General features: G+C 38.5%; 1 protein-coding gene across 6 annotated transcripts in view; it reads left to right on the plus strand.

The window, feature by feature from the left end:
- The first annotated feature begins 3,144 nt into the window (after positions 1-3,144).
- Positions 3,145-19,296, plus strand: part of RHBDD1 (rhomboid domain containing 1) — a 28,071-nt gene continuing 11,919 nt past the window's right edge. The window contains exons 1-7 of one of the 6 annotated variants that reach the window (XM_080350046.1): positions 3,242-3,935; positions 8,664-9,182; positions 10,658-10,790; positions 11,254-11,342; positions 12,956-13,006; positions 16,942-17,061; positions 17,164-17,858. In XM_080350046.1, the coding sequence (XP_080206172.1) occupies positions 8,750-9,182; positions 10,658-10,790; positions 11,254-11,342; positions 12,956-13,006; positions 16,942-17,061; positions 17,164-17,207 (870 nt within the window). In that variant the 5' untranslated portion in view covers positions 3,242-3,935; positions 8,664-8,749 and the 3' untranslated portion in view covers positions 17,208-17,858. Of the gene's footprint in view, positions 3,173-3,241; positions 3,952-8,663; positions 9,183-10,657; positions 10,791-11,253; positions 11,343-12,955; positions 13,007-16,941; positions 17,062-17,163; positions 17,859-19,296 lie in introns of those variants that run through there. The other 5 variants (XM_080350042.1, XM_080350041.1, XM_080350044.1 and 2 more) reach the window with 5 other exon arrangements.

The following is a 19,296-nucleotide window of genomic DNA, read 5'->3' on the forward strand; positions in this document are numbered from 1 at the left end:
GATGATGACGGCACCTGAACTGGAGAAAGCGCAACACTAGCTAAGGAAAAGTTACCATGGGTGGGCTACACAGCAAAGACAACATTGCTGCAGATCAAAGACTGCCAAAGGGTAAGCCCTGAAATTCATACAAAACTGTTGCTATCAGATTGTATTTCAGTTTGGATCTCTCAGAAGGGCTTGCCTCCACATTTTCCAAAGTGTTGCGTTGTTTTCAGAACCAGAATGGTAACAGTGGTGCAATAGCTGTATATAAACTAATAACATGTTTAAACCAATCCTTTAATCATCTGTAATTTGTTAATTTTCTGTCAGACTCATAATATTCCATGTATCAAATTCTGGATTACTGCTTCTCTCTTCTACTATTTGTAAACGCTGTCATGTACTGACAGTCTAGGGAAGTCACAGCTCCTTTACTTTATGCTTCGACGTTCTTCTTACTTTTGAAGGCTAGGCCTAACTAGTTCCTGCAAGATTAACATAAACAGTGTTTCAAATATGCTGCTATCAGATTCCCAGCATTAATTTAAAAATATCCTTTAGATATGGATCTAATTTGCATCCCTGTATTCCATAGCAGGCTGTTGCCTTCCAATTTTTTCATGTTGAAAAGCCTCAGTATAAATCTCAGAAAAATGACTGAGACCTACTCTACTGCTCCTAAAACCTGTTTAAACCTTGTGTTATTAAGCGAAGGAAAGATCTCAATGTCACTTTTTCATTATGAGTCAACATATGACTAAGCTGCATGTTTACACTGATAATAGGTGTATTATAAATATTTACATGGATTATATAGTTAGCATTAAGGCGTAAGCAGTGCTAACTCTATGCGTCACTCCTGTGCTACCTGTACAGGGGTTATGAAAATTATATTTTTGTTTATTTCTTCTTTATTTTCTTTCCAAGTATTGAATTCTCTTTAGAAAGAGCCAGGCATAACTAGGAAACAGAACCTACACTGTTCATAGTCACTTGAATCGAAAGAGATATTGTCTTATATGAACTCAACTAACCTTTTATGTGCCAGCCCTCCAGCCCAGTTAAATTGCCATTCTTACTCAAGAACATCTTTCCTATTGAGGAAGACCAGTAATTGCACATATGGGACATGTAAGAGCAAGGATAAAGGAATAAGTTTCATCAACATTTGACTTTTTCCATGAAAAAAAGCTGTAGTTTGTGAACAGTATTTCTCATTTTATTCAATTTTATTGATAAGAAAAATGAACATTCAGTCAAAAAGGTAAAAGAAATCCATGAGGTAAATAGTGGCATGAAATTAAAGAAAGAGAGCAGCAGGTGTGTTGTTTTATTATTTTCTAACCAGCTATTTATGTAAGCACAAAATAATTCAAAAGATCTGGGGTTTTCTAGCAAAATTTGCGTAGAATAAGAACAAATATTCAGAACTTAACGGGTATCAAATCCCACACTTGGGTAAAGAGTACAAGAACAGTGTATTTTGTTTTGCTTTTTAAATGTCTCTACATATGTGGCCCATTATTTCCACACGTAGTTCATTTACTTAGCCTCCCACTTTTCCTGTGATTTCTATTATCCCTGCCATATCAATAAGGACCTGAAAAGATGGAATATTAATAAACACTTCCTCAGGTTGACCCAGGAAGTGAACTAGGAATGAAATCCAGCTCTTCTAGGTCCCAGAAGAGAATCACAACCTGGCGATTTATACATCCAGTAATAAGATCTTGACCTGTACATAAACACTCCATCGCTAAGAATTATGGACTGGAATTATGATTGCATGAAAATGGAGTACATTATTACAGAAAATGGTGACAATTATAGAAAACCTCATGTATGTTAGAAAATCTACCAGTCTAGGCATGAATAACTCCCACATCCTGTGACTTCTATGAATTATTATTAGCATTAATTGAGGTAACAGATCTAAATGTGCCAAAACTACGGAGCTTAAGATAACGTGTCTAAATGGTGGCACACACTGAATCCACCCTCCTCTTTTGGCTTCTGTTCATTCTTGGAACAGAAGACTATGCTGAAGTTGCTTGTTTTGGCAAAGTTTGCTCCTTTAACTTGATCTCCACCCTATTTCTAGGAATTCAGACCCTTTCATGCCTGCCAGTCTGCTGAGCTGTGTGCTGGTTTTGGAAGGGCAGAATAAAATTTTCTTATAAATGCTATGACATACTTGTATGAACCACCAAAATATTATATGAAACCTAAATGCCACATAAGTGACAGCAAAATAGAGCCATTTACATGTAGCTTTGGCTATGGATTTTGTATGATTAATTTCTAGTCACATATTTGCACCATCAGTTTGCCAACATTTCCATGATAACCTATTATTTTAGCCATTTATAATTGGCTCAGTGTACTCCCTACTGAATATTAATAACTAAGCTCCCAGCCTAGATATCTGTATCAAATTCGGGGAGTAATATTTAACGCCAGTGACTAATACCCTACACAAGTGAAACTATGTTCATCTAACTGCCTTTAATGCATGAAAAAACTAAAGTAGTTGAACTATTAAACTTACAGAACTAGTTACTGTTTTGCATGTGCACTAAGGCATTTTCAAAGGGAATATAATTATGGATTTTAATGGCAAGTAGGACTAGTAACCAATATTTTGACAGATGTCGTTAAACACAATTTAAAGCCTTCCAACAGGGATTGGGCACCTTTTATCACCTGTCCCAGTGTGTCACTAGAACGTTTTCACTGTGTGCTATCCACCCGCTCTTACACACTCCCTCATCTACCTTAACTAATTTGTATTCGCCTCAACGCCCTCCCACAGCCTGTAGTGCAGATAAAACAGGAGGCACTCGCCCCCTCCTCGGTAATTACCTCAGCTACTGGGCGGAACTGCCCTGAGCGACGCGGCGGCACTGGGCGGTTGCCGACTGACAGACGGCCTCCTGCCGCCCTGGGGCTGCGCTACTCTCCAGGCCTGGCCACTATGCGTCAATTTTAACGCCCACGCCACCCTCCCAGCGGTGCCGAAGGTCTGACCGGCCCTGTCCCCTTGTCATCCCCCATTCCCCTCACTGACCGGCTGACTGGCCGGCCGCCCGCGGCGCACGCGCGGCCCAGGCCCCGCCCCCCTCGCTGCTGAGTGGCGGCCGCATCACGTGGTGCTGCGCGAGGGCCCGGGCGGCGGTTGCCGGAGAGCGTGAGTGCGGAGGCGGGAAGGGGAGGAGAGGGGAGGGGGTCGGGCTGCCGCCAGCTCCGCAGCCGTCTGCCGCCGCCTCCCGGCGGGACTGGGCCCCGCGCCCTCAGCCCGCCGCGACGGGGCCCGGGGTGGCCGTGGCGGCGGCTGCCGGGGCGGTGTGAGCACCCCGGCGCCTCCATGGCGCAGGGCGAGAGCCGGCCGTGGGCTGCGGCGGCCGTGAGGGGCGCAGCCCGAAACTGGGTGTGGTGTCCGCAGAGCCGCCGCCCTCCTGTGCCGGCGGCTGTCCGGAGAGCCGGAGCGAAAGCGCCTCAGAGGCGTTTGCGGTGGGGAAGGCTTCCCCCGAAGCCGTGGGCTCTCCGGAGCCTGTCCCTAGCCCGGCCCTGTGTCGGGGGTTTGCTCTGGCTGAGGCAGCTGAGGCGGCAGCAGGAAGGTACTGGTGCCGTGACACAGGGCCGGGCCGTGACACGGGGCCAGGCCGTGGCCGCGGTTCCCGCCGCCCAGCCCCGCTGCCCGTGTTATCAGGAAGCTGCAGCGGCACCTCAGTATGTGCTGCGTGTTGACTCCGGTAATAATGTTAGTTATTTATTCCGTTTCAGTAGTATTTTTGCAGGTTATGTAAATAATCGGCGAGTTAAAAAAGAATGACCAGAACTAATATATCTTTCTTTCCTTGTGAAAATGGTAAAAAAAACCCCCAAAAACATGAAATAACTTGCACCTGTATGGAAGGAGAAGCAGTAACAATGTACCTCAACTATACTTGGTAAACTTTCTTATGTGTATGTAAATACCTAGTTTAAGTAATTCAAATGTTTATAAAATTTATTTAATGATGCGTGAGTTGGTTTAATTTCCTGAGATAGTGCAGTGGTGTTCTTTATGAGTTCAATGTCATTGTAGCTGAGTGAGTAATCTGAAGACTCTGAGTTAGAAGTGGGTGCCATGTAGGAGATAAAATACAGTTATCTTAAACACATTTTAGAGATAGTGTTAGTAGTCTCAAATGATGACAGAGAATATAACTGGTCTGCATAATGATAAGCCTTAAAGAAAAGTCCAGTGGATACTTGTTCTGATGTTTAGCTTTCTATATTCATTCTTATTAAATACATGATAAATATATATAAAGTAAATTGATTTCTCTTTTGTGAATGAAAACATTAATCCAAAATTGTCAAGGCTTCCAGTGATATTACAAGTTAATAATGACAATGAAACAATTTCAAGAACTCTGTATTTTAACTGAAGGAGGCACAGGTTGCAGTCTTCCAGTATTTATCTTTCTAGATTAAATAGCGGTAGTCCAACTACTGAGGCAATTAAAAGTTTAAATGCATAGTGTCTCAGATGTTCACACTTAAGATGTGAGGCAAAGTATGAGATTTGATCTAGTCCGTTCCATTCTTTCCTTTGAAACCTGTCTCCTTTTGGGATAATGTGTACAAAAGTATTGTTGGCATGTATTGTTCAACATGTATATTTCAGCGTGAGTAGTATTTGTCACAACCTTCAGAACAAAATTCTAAGTTTCAAGTTGAATTTTGTTAAGGCCTTCTTTTTAGTAGTGCTTCGGAGGATTTAAGAACTATAAACCTTTTTCGGATTTCCTGCTGAAGCAGACATAAAAGGCAGAGGAACTTCTTATTCTCACAGAAGACTTTGAAGGACGTTTCATATAATATGTGGCATATTAAAGACTTGGTGATGTAGCTTTTTATGCAGTCATTTTACGTTGATATTTAACTTTGTGTTGTTTCCTTTCAGCAAGGTAGTTATGGACTTAAATGATTTTAAAATATTTGTATTACAAAGGTATTACTTCTCGTACCAAATTCTGAAGCGTGTTTTTTCAGTGTAGAGTTCAGTATTCCTTTGTGAATGAAAGCACATTATGCCCTTTAAAGGCACATTTGATTAATCCAGAAGTCATTCTTTATGAAGTAATTACTTTTACAATTAGGTCAGAACCTTGCCTTTTGTTATGAACGATGTAATGGAATATACATTTCAAAGCTTATTGTAACTGACAGGTTGTGGTTGACCTTCTCCTTGCATACATATTAAATATAAACAGGATGATTCATTATGTTTCAAGTTAGTGAGTTTTTTCTTGTGTTGGTGTGGTGGTTTTGTTTTTTCTCTCCTGTTGTGTTGTGCCTTCCTTTTTCCACCACCTTCCAGAGTTTGAGGGCAATAGTAAAAGGGTTTACAGTTTGTTCTGCTTCCTTTGCAGGATTCTTGTTTTGCCCTAAAGACACTGTTTCTGTTTCGGTCTTTATTTGAATGTCTTTATATCCTGAGACTGTATCTTCATAGACAAATAGTGTGTGCCTGTTGAGGCTTATCTGTAGCGTGGGATGGTTTATGCTCAGGACCTGTTACGTGCTTCAAGTATTTTTTAAATTGGTCCAAATCTAATCTGGACATGTAGGTTGAATGCCCATTTTTTCCCCAGCACACTGGGTTCTTTGCTGGAATATGTATTGTGGTTTAGTTTAATCTAAAAAGAGACTAGTTCACCCACACTTGAGCCACTCCACGTGTGACTTTTTGTGTGTGTGGTGGGGTTTGTTTGGTTCGTTGTTTTGTTTGTTAGTTTTAAGGGGAGATTGATTGTTTTAAGTGGAAGGGTAATGGGCTGGGCTTTCCTTCACATAAACATAAATCAAAATATTAGGGTATTTCTGTTGGTTTTGAGGGGAACAAAGGTACAGAGAGATTCTTTTCATTTAACTTCAAATTAGAGCTATAGGAAAGGCAGTTTAACATTTCATTTTAACTTGTATTTACTAAAATATTTACTTTGTTACATGAATTTTCAGTAATATGAAGTCATAATATTTTATGGTTGCCAAGTGAGCAAGGGGGTTATCACTGTAAAATACAAGTTTAAATCCTTTGTACTTGGTTAGTACAAAACAAACAAACAGATTCCGAGAATTTTTAGTTCAGACATTTATCTTGAGTAGGTGACAAAAATGCAGACACGTGGCAGCCTAGATGCAAGACAAATGTCCACTTCAATTCTGCTCTGGAAATTTGTACATTTTGAAGTGGGTGGCATGTTTTCAAAAAGGAAAAAGGAATAAGTGCTTATTTGTTTCAAGCCTCATTAGACTTTTAATAAACAGAGTAGAGGCTGAGTAAGAATGTTCAAAGAGTTGAAAGTCTTGTGTATTTCAAGCGAGTTGCATTCTAGAAGATTCTCAAATAACTACTGTTTTCTTTCTTATATATTTTTCATTTATAAACAAATATATAACGTGGCTGACGTTTTTGATTACTCCCAATAATGGGAATGGCTTATAATACTACTGTAATCATGGTGTAAACTATTTCCAGTCATGTTACAAGATTATGGTACAGATGTGCTGTATGAGGGTTTATTTTCCTAGGTGCATGTGTCTTAAAAATATGTAAATTTGGTATCAAAGGGGGGGACCTTAAAAAGTAAGACATTTGGCAATTTGAAAATTGTGGTATGGCAAGATTTTGGGGTTTCCACATAAAATGGGTTTAAATTACAGTGACTTTTAAATTCTAACAGTTTTATGTCACCTGTTTTGTGGTGGGGAAAAGATTTAGCAGTGTCAGAGGTTTGGGCAGATGCACATAAGAACAGTTTGGGGATGTACCTGGGATTGGAGCATGTACTGTGGAAAAAGAGATTGACATTGACTAAACATTTGGTTATCTAAGTACTTTTTTAACATCGACATGAAAAAAGTCAAAGGCTATGTTAATTACCCTCTGCAACAATCAATTTACACTTTAAGAAGTCTTAGCTCATTTGAATTTTATAGGGACTACAGCTGTGGTCTCTAGTTAAATTGTAAGGATTAGAAACTGTTTTTTAAAGGTACCAGTGTAGTTAGAGTTACATGTTCAAGAAGCCTGATATAAAGCGTGTTTCTGCTATTTCCACCCTGTTTTGGGCAAGACTTAGACATTATCTTCCATCTTTGAGATTAGACTATGGGAAAAAATACAGTGAACTTCCGTTTAATGCTTCAAATAGATTTACTGGCTTTCTATTCTGCTACAGTTGTCTTGAGGATCCTGGCATGGTGTGTTGTGGGTTTTTTTGGTGGTGTTTTTGTTTGTTTTTAATTCCTTGGAGTGCTATAATAACCATAAATGCATTTTAGAGATAAATTCAGAGACCACAATAACTTAATTTGATTAATTAATCAATGCCACTTCTTGTGATGTGTGTGAGGAGGTATGTGTTCCTTTCACTTACACCAGGTAGAGGAGGCAGTCTGGCCCTTAGATTGTCTTCTTTAATTTCAACCCTGTGCAGGTTCCATAGTTCCTTTTGCCATTGTAGTGAGATGTTTGCATGCATACCAATGGTCTGTAGAAATGTGCAGTTTGGTAAATCCTAAGAGACATAATGTGAAATGTTAAACTTCGCATCTTGAGCTGTCGTCCTTTTCTCTTTACAAAGGTGTAACTGTTTTCTACTGTCTTCCGAAAGTATTAGATTGTTGCTTGCTTGTCTATTAAAATGTTTACAGAGGAAGCATTTCATGTGATGATTGGAAAGGCATTTAAACTAAATAGAAAGTATATTAGCAACTTATTCTAACAGTTTTATAATATAATGGAGAAGGTGATGAATGGGGTGTTGAGATGTGGGAGAAGGTCCAGAGGAACCACAGAAGTGATCAGAGGCTGGACCAGCTCTGCTGGGAGGACAGGCTGAGAGGGTTGGGGTGTTCAGCTGGAGAAGAGAAGGCTCCAGGGAGACCTTATTGTACTTTGGAGACCTTATTGGCCTTTCTGTACTTAGGAGGGGCGGGTAAGAAAAATGGGGACAGACTCTTTAGCAGGGCCTGTTGTTACAGGACAGGGGATAATGGCTTTAAATTAAAGGAGGGGAGATTCAGGCCAAACATGAGGAAGATGTTTTTTTACAATGAGGGTGACTTCTAGTCACTAGGAAAGCGATTAAAAGCTTGCATGTAGGAGTTCTTAGGTGCGTCTCTGTTACTTTTTGAAATTGTAAATTAATTGTCATTCTTGGCTTGTATTGAGTATTTGTGAAAGATGGAAGGATGATCATGAAAAACATTATACATGTAGCAATGGTGTGAAGCATGAAAACTGAGAGTCTAGGGAAGAACTTTTAACTGGTTTCCTTCCTAAAATTTTAGTAATTGTTAGTGAATCAGGATATTAATAACATGTCTAGAACACCCAGGATTTTAACAGATGAAGTAAAGCCTGTCCAGGGACATGAAAGAGAGGTTGCAGACTCCTTTTTCTCACAGTGTTTGTCCAGTTTATTGTTTATCTGTATAAGTCCCTTTTATTTGTGATTTATGCTAGTTTAAATTTATGGTTCTTCCCCCCACCCTGAATTTTTGTTCTGATTAAAAAAAAAAGTCTCAGTTGATTAGCTGGAAGAATTTGCTTAAAAAGCAGTGATGAGCTTGAAAACACACATGTACATGTATAATAATGCAGCTGTCTTTTTTTCTTTCAGAGTGTCCAAGGCTTGTATGGTTTTGAATTTGAACAAAAGATTAGAAATCTGAATAATCTTCACATTTCTTTGATTAAGAAGTAACAATGCAACGAAGGCAGGGAAGAGTCAGTGCTGGACTACTTTTGCTGCTTTATCAAATTTCACAAGTTGGACTCCAGAACATTCCCTCTGTTACCCTCGGGGTACTTGCACTGAATATTTTTCTCTTTCTGAATCCTATGAGACCACTGCATGAAGTGTGTATCAGTGTAAATGAAGGCTTCTACAAGAGGAACTGGCAGCGTTTATTGCTTTCTCCTGTCCACCATGCGGATGACTGGCATTTATACTATAACATGGTTTCCATGCTTTGGAAGGGGATAATGCTGGAAAAAAAGCTTAAGAGCGTATGGTTTGCGTACATAATTGCAGTATTTTCAGTGCTCATTGGGGTTGTTTATATGATGTTGGAATTCATGCTTGTGGAAATCCTGGATGATCCTTCGTATGAAATGAATTGTGCTGTAGGTTTTTCAGGTAAGGCACATACTTAGTCCAATTTATATATGTAAAATTAATATTTAAAGGTAGTATATGGCAATATTTGTTGAATGCAGAAAATGGATATATATGTATCCATGGGCATGTGTGTTAGTGTTGTGTCAGTGATCTTATTTCTTTTGATTTAAAGCATGTACTCTGGTTATGACCATTGTGGTTGATTTCATGTTCTTGTGACCAGCATTGTCTTTACCTGAGAACATGAAAAATATGATTATCCCAGTACAATAATGTTTTGTGTTTAATGTCACTGACTATTTGAAGTCTAAAGCTTTTAATTTTCCAATGTCAATAATGCTCATTAGGTGAGTTATTGAAAGGCCTATCACTTTATTATGATTATTTCTGAACATATTTTCTGGTACCAGCTGTGCACTTTAAAATTTTTATCTTCAAATTACAAATTATTCATGCTTGTCTTTAGAGTGACTCCAATAGATTTGCTTCTGCTAGAAACATCTAAGCAGCTGATTTTGGTCATTTTCCAGTGATGGTCTTGGGTTTTCATTCAGGAGATCAAAGTTGTAAGTGAATGAACTCCTGTTTAGAAGAGACACCTGTAGTTAGTGGAGCAGTAGCACCACTTCCTGTGCCTTATGGCCAAAGGGACCAAGTGACTGAGCAGCAGTGGTACCAGCAGGCAGGGCGAGCACTGGTGACGGGCCGGAGGGGGTCCCCATGTCACTCCTTGCGAGAGACTCATGCCAGCCATGCTGTCATTTTTTTAAGTATATCTGTATTGATGTTCAACTCTATCTTTTTCATGTCAAATCTTTCACTTGTGCATTTTTACAGATTTTTTTTTTTTTCCCAAACAACTGTGTGAGCTTTCTCTTGAAAGGAACATTTTCAAAAACATTTTGGAAGTTACAGTAAATCATGTGAATTCATTCTGTCGCACTGGCTATTGCTTGCATGATGAAACAGTTGCAGTCAATTGGATGATTATTTATTGTCATTAAAAGTGATTTATCTACTTTTTTTTCAGACCAAAGTGATTCTGGAATATATGTAAGATGACTTCCATTAATTCAGAATTTGAGCTTGCTATTGAGCTTCACATGCATCTGTTTGTCTTGTTTTTAGTAATGGCTTTTCTCAGCTCATGAAACTTTTTATTTCTATAATTTTGTCAATTACTTCAATTAGAATTCCCATTTTCAAATTGCTTGTATTATTTTGAATACCAAAATAGCTACAGTGAGTAAGCATCTTAAAAAGCGACTTGTGTTATACATATATGTAATTTTTAATCCTTCTCTTTTTTAAATAAGTTACTGAAAATTGTCACTGAAAAAACACCTTAGAACTGTTGATCCAGCATGCCACAGCATGCTTTGTGGTGCTGTGAAACTGCATGGTACTTCCATTTCAGTAGTTACGTTATTTGCATTTCTTTATTATTTAGGCACAAGTACATCTCTCTTTATGTGATTTCTTCTTGTTTGCAGGAGTCTTGTTTGCTTTGAAAGTTCTTAACAACCATTACAATCCAGGAAGAGTCAGCAGTGTCCTTGGTTTGCCCATAGCCAGTAAATATGCTTGTTGGGTGGAGCTGGTGGCAATTCACTTGATCTCTCCAGGGTGAGTGCATTTAATATTTAAAAGTTAGGCAAAGGGCTATCTTGAAGTAGTTTGAAATTTATAAGGAAGTATGTGTAGCGTTAGCTGGCATCCAAATTGAGTGTTGAGGCTACAGTCTGTTTTCTTCCTCAATATTATCTATTTTGACCACATTTCAAAATGTAAAAAAAGCCCTGAAATACTGTGCCCAGAAGATATGATTAAGTATTTGAGGGAAGAGAACAAAAGTTGATGGGCAAGGAAAAGGGACGTGATTTCAGCAAAGGAACTGAACATACACTGTAGTGCCAAGGGCCTCATTAGCAAAACAGCATTCCACTGTTTGCTCGCTATTTCTGTCTACTGAGAGTGCAGTAGAAAGTAGGTTTTTATGCTTTCACTTGAAACTAAGTTATTTGGGTAGACCCTACCTGGACATTTCAGTGTAATTCTGTGGGTTTACAAGACTTTTCTTTTTTCATAGGACTTCTTTTGCTGGGCATCTGGCAGGGATTCTTGTTGGATTGATGTACACTATGGGACCTCTGAAAAAGATCATGCGAGCCTGTGCAGGTACATAATTTTGTCCAATTTGTCAAATCTGTGTAGGAGATGCTTTTAGCTGCAAAATTCAGTAAGTCTTGCATATAGACATTCAAGTCATTCCTGCAAGCTTTTGGGCAGTTAAAGATATGCTGGTCATTAAAGTGAAAGCAGAAGAAAAAGATCAACTCTTCTTTTAATTAAACATGAATGGTAGGAACCAGTGAATGTGTCTTTCAGATATTTTTACTTAGAAATACCTTTTACCCTTCTTTTTAAATGCTTAGAGAAAATGTTTCACATAAGATGTCAATGAAAATGTCACTTTAAATGAAGAGTGATGAAGCCACTATATTGATTTCTTCTACTTGGGTCCATTTTAGTGGAAGTCCCTACAATTTGAAAAAGGTTCTGGGATGCCTGAGAAATTTTTATTGAAATTCTGAAGCTTTCCAACAATGTGTTACTACAGCTTTTCATATTGTAGTTATACTTATTTTTAAAAAAATATTTTATCTTTAGACATCTTTAATCTAACAATTGTTTTAAATATAGCCCTGCAATTTTTTTACATGAACAGTCCCATAAGTTTCAATGTTTTAATTGGAAGTCTAAGCCATCTCATGACAGCTGTGCTGGGGTTGGTTCTCAGAATATTTGGTTTTTGTGTCTCACTACTTAATATGTTGAGTACTTTATTCATGACTATGCCATCAAGTTGACCATGGATATGGGGTTTGTGTAGTGGGAAATAATTTGTTTAGATGTATCTGCTTTTCACAGGAGGTTTTATCACAGTTTGGTGATAGTCTGTAAGTTGTGTGTTAAGCAGTTTTATGTGGAAAAATAGAAATCAAAGCATCAGATTTCCTACCCCACTGGCGTGAACATACGTAAGGTATCATGTTAGATGTTAATGTTGCACGTTTTTGTGTCCTGGGGGCGCTCTGATGGCTTTTAGGACAGTCAGGCATCAGAGCACACTGCCTAGGGAGGTTCTGCAGTCCCCAGCCTTGGATGATCTCAAGATGTGACAAGATAAAGCCCTGACTGATTAACCTGGTCTGATCTCACAGCAAACCCTGCTCTGAATGGGAGTTGGGTTTGGGACCTCCTGAGGTTCCTTCCAAACCGAATCATCCTGGGATTTTATGATAAAACCCTTGGTACTGTTAGTGAAATGTGCTGTGGAGAGCCTGCTGCTGTGAAGGTGGTTGTGTGACTAAGACCCGGAGGACTGTTCCAGTACACAAGTCATCTTTTCCTCCTGTGTAGCACAGCAGAAACAGTGCAGTGTTATTCCAGTCCTCAGTCTTCTGTGTATTCACCCATTTTTACCAAGATACAGTCTCAGTGCAGAAATTATTCATATATGTTCTGGAGAACATTTGTTACGTTGATTTGCATTTTTCTAGTCTACGTGGATATGTTGCTTAAACACGGCACACTACAATAAGAACTGGAACAACTACAAGCTTACTAATACTATATTCTCTCACTGCCAAACAACTCATAGATACACGTGGTTTAATATTTGTATCTTAAGTAACAGACTCTGAAAGAAAATTTGATTTTTGTATTTTATGAAGAAAGATAATGTGATAGTTTTATTCTACTAGTACATGTGGTGTTCTTATATTTAGGTGGGATTTCTTCGTTCGCTGACCCTGCCAGGCCGAGGGACTACTATTCAGGTGAGTACTCTCACCCACTTACCTGAAAACATTTTCCAGCTTTAAAAATAGGGACATCACTTTTACTAATGATGGAAAAGCTACAGAGGAGCTTGTTAAATGGAAACATACGGAGTATACAAACTATTCTGCACATACGTGTATTTGCTAAACTTATTACTTTTCTGGCCATGTCTCACCTTTCCTTTTTAGGGAACTGTATTTTGTACAAGAGGCTTTAAACCTCAAATTAAGGTCATGACTTTATAAAATGCTACCCTGGGGAAATACCATCCCTTTTGCAGAAGGTATATTGGGGGGAAGTTGTGTCCATTGAAAGCAGCCCTTTGAACCTTGGTAAATCTGCTCTGATGTGTCAAATTTATCTGTTCCATTCTAGGGTCGTGTTTTTTTTCCCCCCTCCTCTGACAAGGAACTTCTTCCTTTGAACACTTTCTGTAAATCAAGTAACTTACACATAAAAAGCCCACCCCTCACAGGAAAAAATTCAGGCCATCTTCACAGTATATAGACGGATAGTTGGAATACTGGTGTGCTTTGAATGTACCGTGTTTGATTCACTTCTCATGCAGAAAACTGAGTCATTGTATGTGGAGCGTGTAGAATAGTAGGTCTGAGAGGGAGGGTCGGAAGAGGAGGCAGCTGTGAGAAGGGCTGCGTGTTGGATCAGAGCTCAGGGATGCCTGCTGTATCTTATTTCCTGCAGTGATTTATACTCTCTCCTAGGCAGCTGCTGTAAGAACAGGATAAATATATATAGCGATAACTTCCTCAGATATCTGCCAGTGTGCAGTGACTTGTGGCTTAGATGTGTACTCAGCAGAAAGTTTTATGAGGGAATTTTGCCTTTAATAGCCCATGATAATTCTTCTTCCATGAATTTGTCAAAAGCATTTTGAATCAGTGTGAACTCTTTTAACACCTACAACATCACAGAAGAATTTCACAGTTTACATCCTGGTGTAGAATGTGTCATTTTTATTTGTTTTGAACCTGCTAGCCACTAATTTCATTTGATGCACATTAATTCTTGCCTGTGAAGGGAAACTAAATCTTCATTCTTTACATACTTCATATTCTTTATGGTTTTATAGACGTCAGTCCTATATTCACCATACTCATCTTTTCTCTTGTGTTGCAAGGTTGTAGTCTATATGGTTGCATATATGAAAACAATTTCATACCTTTGATCATTCTCACTGTTGTCTGATATTTAGTCGTGCAGAGTTGTTTGTTTTTTATGATAATCAGTGGGATGTACTTACTGTGAGCCACAGTGAGCCTTGGGCAGTCCCTGAAGCGGCCAGGCTGTGGCGTTGAGTCCTTGTGGACAAAAAGGAGATAAAGGAGAGTCTTATCCTTAATTATTCTGTCTTCCAAACTTGGCTTTAGATGTAGCTACATATTATTTTTTTACACTGAATTAATTTCTCCAAAATGATGTACAACGGCAATTAAAATATATGTATATTTATTACGTTCATTCCCTGTGTATATACTTTGTAATTGTCTTTCATCCTATTTGCAGAAGTCTTTATGGAAGATTTAACCTTTTGCTTGATGTATGAGATATGTAATAAATTTGGCCATTTGTGATTTAAGAAAACTTTTTATAGTGTCATAGGTTAATGATGCATATACAGTACATCCTTACCTTGATTAATTTTTCATTTTCTGGTATTGCTGATTTATTACTATCTGTCTTAAAATACCAATTTATATAGAAAAATAGGTGAAGTTATTATCAGAACAGATTTTAAGAAACAGTACAAGGGAACAGCTTTAGAAGAAAAAATATTTGAAGTGTAATTTTAACACATTTAGTGTTTAGTAACTGAATTAGTTTTTCTCTAAATGCAGTGCATGGATAAAGTATTAGGACATTTATTTTGATTAGTAGGAACACCTTGAACATGTCAATGTTACTGAACTGTTTCTTTTCCTAAAATAAAGATTATGGCGTTCTGAGCACTTACAACTGGATGACAATGTGAAACATCAAACAAACAAACATTTACAGTCATAGAACAAACTTAAAATACAACATCCTTTTTCTTTCATCAGATAATGACAGGCTTGTAGTACCAGAAGTGTTCTACTCTTCCTACATGTAGTTTTGAAGCCTCCAGAAAATAGACTTATAGCTGAGGAAATGTTCATTCAGATTAACGTAGGGCAAAGGGGAATGAGGGAAAACATGAAGATTGCTTCCAAAGTGTACATATGTATATATAACAGCTAAATGGTAGCCTGCAGTCAGTTCTATTTTTCTGCAGAATTACGTCTCTTAAGTGTAGCCAGTATGACTTAAAGACTTTTAAAGTTTGGTCTAAAGATGACTGTAATTCATACAGATTAAAAATAATCTCTTCTAAGCAGAAGAATTGCTGATCGTTTGAGAAATGGCAGAATTTCAGGTTACTGGAGGATAATACAAAGTATTTACTGCAGACATATGAAAATTCTCCCAATGTCAGTGGTATGTTCCAAAAATGAAAAATTTGCACACAGATGGAATTACTTTTTTCCCCCTCTATACGTGTATATAATGTATATATGTATAGATGCATGTGTGCACTTACTCATGTATATAAAATACATGTAGGTATATTTGCATGGTACACACAGAGGAATAGATGTGTTCCTGTATAGAATAGTGTGTAGTTACTCTTACATTTTCCCTGCCTCTCCTGTATAACTTTAAGATAGGATATTGCTATTTTCATTTGTCCTAAAGTTCTAGAGCTTGGGATTTTTTTCTTTAACACAGTATTATTTTTTTAAAAATAAATTTTTTATATGTCCTCGCTTCATAATTTGTGCTTGTTACTAATCGCACAAACTTCACAAGAAGGTTATATATGGAATCCATATAACTAATTAGGTAACTTGAGACTGTCGTTGATGCTAATAATCTGAAGATAAAGGGAAATGGTGAGCTGTATTTGTTTCCTACAAAAATATTTCTAATTGTATTTGTGTAATATTTTCTATTAGTTGGAAGAAACTGGCTACATTTGGTCCTTCAAAATCCCCTGTCCAGCTGTCTGGAAGAGAAATTAAAATATCACCCAGAGCTTTGTATTTTGAAGATGCAAAAATAGAATAGAAAATTGGGAGTTTTCTCCTTATTTTTCTCTGTTTAGATTTTTCTGTGCTCAGGCAAGATCAAGTTGTGTTTAAAAGAAGAGATTCTCGTTCTCCAATGGTGTTTTTTTTCTTTTAAATCCCGTGTGTTTGAGTGGATGATGGTTTGTTTGTGCTCGGTTTTGACCAACTTTGCAAATGGTCAGAACTTCTTGGTTGTGAGCGGCGCGGGCAGCACACAGTGATTGTGACATTAAATGAGATCTGTTTGGGGTTTTTTCTGGGCAGATGTAGCTGTGCAGTAGCACAATATTAGCTGGATATTACTGCAAAAATTTGCCAGAACCTTTTCCCAGGCATTTCTAGGTCCAAATGTTACTTGCATTTATGATTACATTGGCGTGTATTATTTATGGACACTGGGCGGGGAAGAAAGCCTGAAACCTACCTGTTTTGTTGTTGCTGTTCTAGTGACATTAACAAGGTGCCCAAGTATTGACAACTAAATGTTAAAAGGAGCTGGTGGAAAGTGTCTTTCAATTTCTATGTGAAACTTCTTAATAGTTGCAATTCTGTGACACTTCTAACAATTATAAAAACCTGAGATGTTTGATCCATGTTTTTTTGGTTGGTTGGGTTTTTGTTCTCTCCTGTTATCGTAGTCTGACTTTGTAAATTAGAAATTGATTAATGGCATATATCATATAAATAATCGAATCCTAATAATGTTTTTCTTTCCCAAATTAAAATATTTTGCGGAAGAAAGATAGTGTAAAGATAATATCTGATTTTTACACTCTTACTGAGCAGCAGCAGTTTATTCTCTTTATTTTGTATTCAATTTACAGAGTATTACAGCTATCCAGGCTATCAGTACAGCACACCACGGAGCTATTATGATTATACAGGCGGGCTTTCTGAAGAAGAACAGCTTGAAAGGGCAGTGCTAAACAGTCTTAATGAAAGAGGTAGGAATTTTATTGCGTTTTGTATTTTAAGTGATAATTCATACTGAGAAAAGGGAGTGGGGGTGAGCAAAGGGAAGATGTATTATTGCTCATTCTTTTCAGTATTTTGGACGTGTCTTTGGAAACAGATGGAAGTTCTCTGGTAGCGTTTTCAGACAATGCAGTGTGAGGATGTGGTATCATTTTTTTAATTGCATTTATTCATAATTAAATTGCATTGCATTTAATTGCATTTATTCATAATTGCTTACTGTTTGATTACCTTGTTACTACTACAGCAAAAGTAAAATAAAAACACCTGAAGTAAACTAAGTTGCTCTGCCAAAAATACCTTACAATACTCTAAAAAGTAGTACGAAGTGGTATAATAGAATAAATTCTGTTGCCAGTATTGAAACTGTGTGTATATTTTTGCTTTTTATACAAATTTAATTGACAAGGAATGTACTATTCACATTGTCTGCCTTAAAGGAAGCCTATATTATAGTTAGCTGACAGACCAAAAAAACAAGATAGAAATGTTTAGAAATAAAAATGGTGTTTGTTTTTAACTGAAATTTATTATTTAAATTAGTATAAAAGACATAAATTAGATATTATCTTTTTGTAACGCAAGTGAAATCAAGAGGGAAAGAATACTGTGTTTAATTTATTTCTCAGATTATGAAAACTTCAAGGCTTGAGGGCAAATCTGTTTAGTAGTACTGGCAGCACATGATTGGAGCTTCATGTGCACAATTTACATCACACAGTTGTGCAAAATTTTTATATTGAAGTGATAAAATAAAGGCCAGAAGTGAACATAATATCTGCTGTCAGGTATAGAGTTTTTCATATCAAACATTGCGTCCTCTTTAATCTGTTATGCATCAATATGGATTCTTCTGGGAATTCAGCCAAAGGCTTTAGGTGCTCCTTAACTTAAGAAATCTGAAAGATCTCTTTGAAATTTGATGAAGCTGTAACATTTAATCTTAACAAAAATAATAACCCAACTGAATATCTTATCAATTTCATTTTCCTTGTTCATAATATTGCTATTCTGTCTTCCTGGGTGCAAGGAAGTGTTCATTGGGAAAAAGATATAGAAGCCTCTACTTGTCACTGCAGCCCTTGAAATGCAAAGCACCATTCACAAATATCCGCTCAGAAAATTAATGTTCACCACTGTGTTATGGCTGTCAGAGAAACACCAGGCAAAATATGAAAATTAGTATCTTGACAAATCTTCATCACTTTTACTTTCACACCTTCTGTGATCCTATTTTTTGTTACATGTGCTATCTGGAAGATGATTTTAAAAAGGCAGCAGATGAGGCAAGATTGTGATAGGAAAAGGCTGTATTGGGTCTGAATAGCAAGGTTTTGATAGTGTGGGGTCTACAGAGGTGGCTTCTGTGAGAGTCTGCTGGAAGCTTCCCCTGTGTCTGCTGGAGCCAGAGCCAGCAGCTCCAAGGCAGACCTGCTGTTGGCCAAGGCTGCGCCCCTCAGTGACAGCGGTAGCGCCTCTGGGGTGGCATAGTCAAGAAGGGGAAGAAACCCAGGCATCTGCACCCAGGGAGGAGTGAGAACATGTGAGAGCAACAGCCCCGCAGACACCAAGGCTGGTGAAGAGGGAGGGCAGGAGGTGCTCCAGGTGTTGGAGCAGAGATTCCCCTGCAGCCCCCGGTGCAGCCCATGGTGAAGCCGGCTGTCCCACTGCACCCATGGAGGTCCACGGTGGAGCAAATCTCCACCTGCAGCCCAAGGAGGACCCCACGCCAGAGCAAGGGGACGCCTGAAGGAGGCTGTGACCCCATGAGGACAGGAGCCCAGGCTGGAGCAAGTTTGCTGACAGGACTTGTGGCCCTATGAGAGACCTAGGCAGGAGCCACCTGTACCTGAAGGGCTGCACCCCACAGGAGGGACCCACACTGGAGCAGTTTGTGAAGAACTGCAGCCCGTGGGAAGGAGAAGAGCATGAGGAGTCTTCCCCCAGGGGGGAAGGAGCAGTGGAGACAGCATGTGATGAACTGACCACAGACCCCGTTCCCTGTCCCTGTGAGCTGCTGGTGGGGAGGAGGTAGAGCATTTGCGAGTGAAGTCAAGCCTGGGAAGAAGGGAGGGGTGGGGAAGGTGTTTTAAGATTTAGTTTTCATTTTTCATTATCCTACTCTGATCTGATTGGTAATAAATTAAATTAATTTTTGCCCAAGTCAAGCCTGTTTTGCCTGTGATGTTAATTACCAAGTCATC

The sequence above is a fragment of the Nesoenas mayeri genome, assembly GCF_963082525.1.
Source record: "Nesoenas mayeri genome assembly, chromosome: 9".
NCBI lineage: Eukaryota > Metazoa > Chordata > Aves > Columbiformes > Columbidae > Nesoenas > Nesoenas mayeri.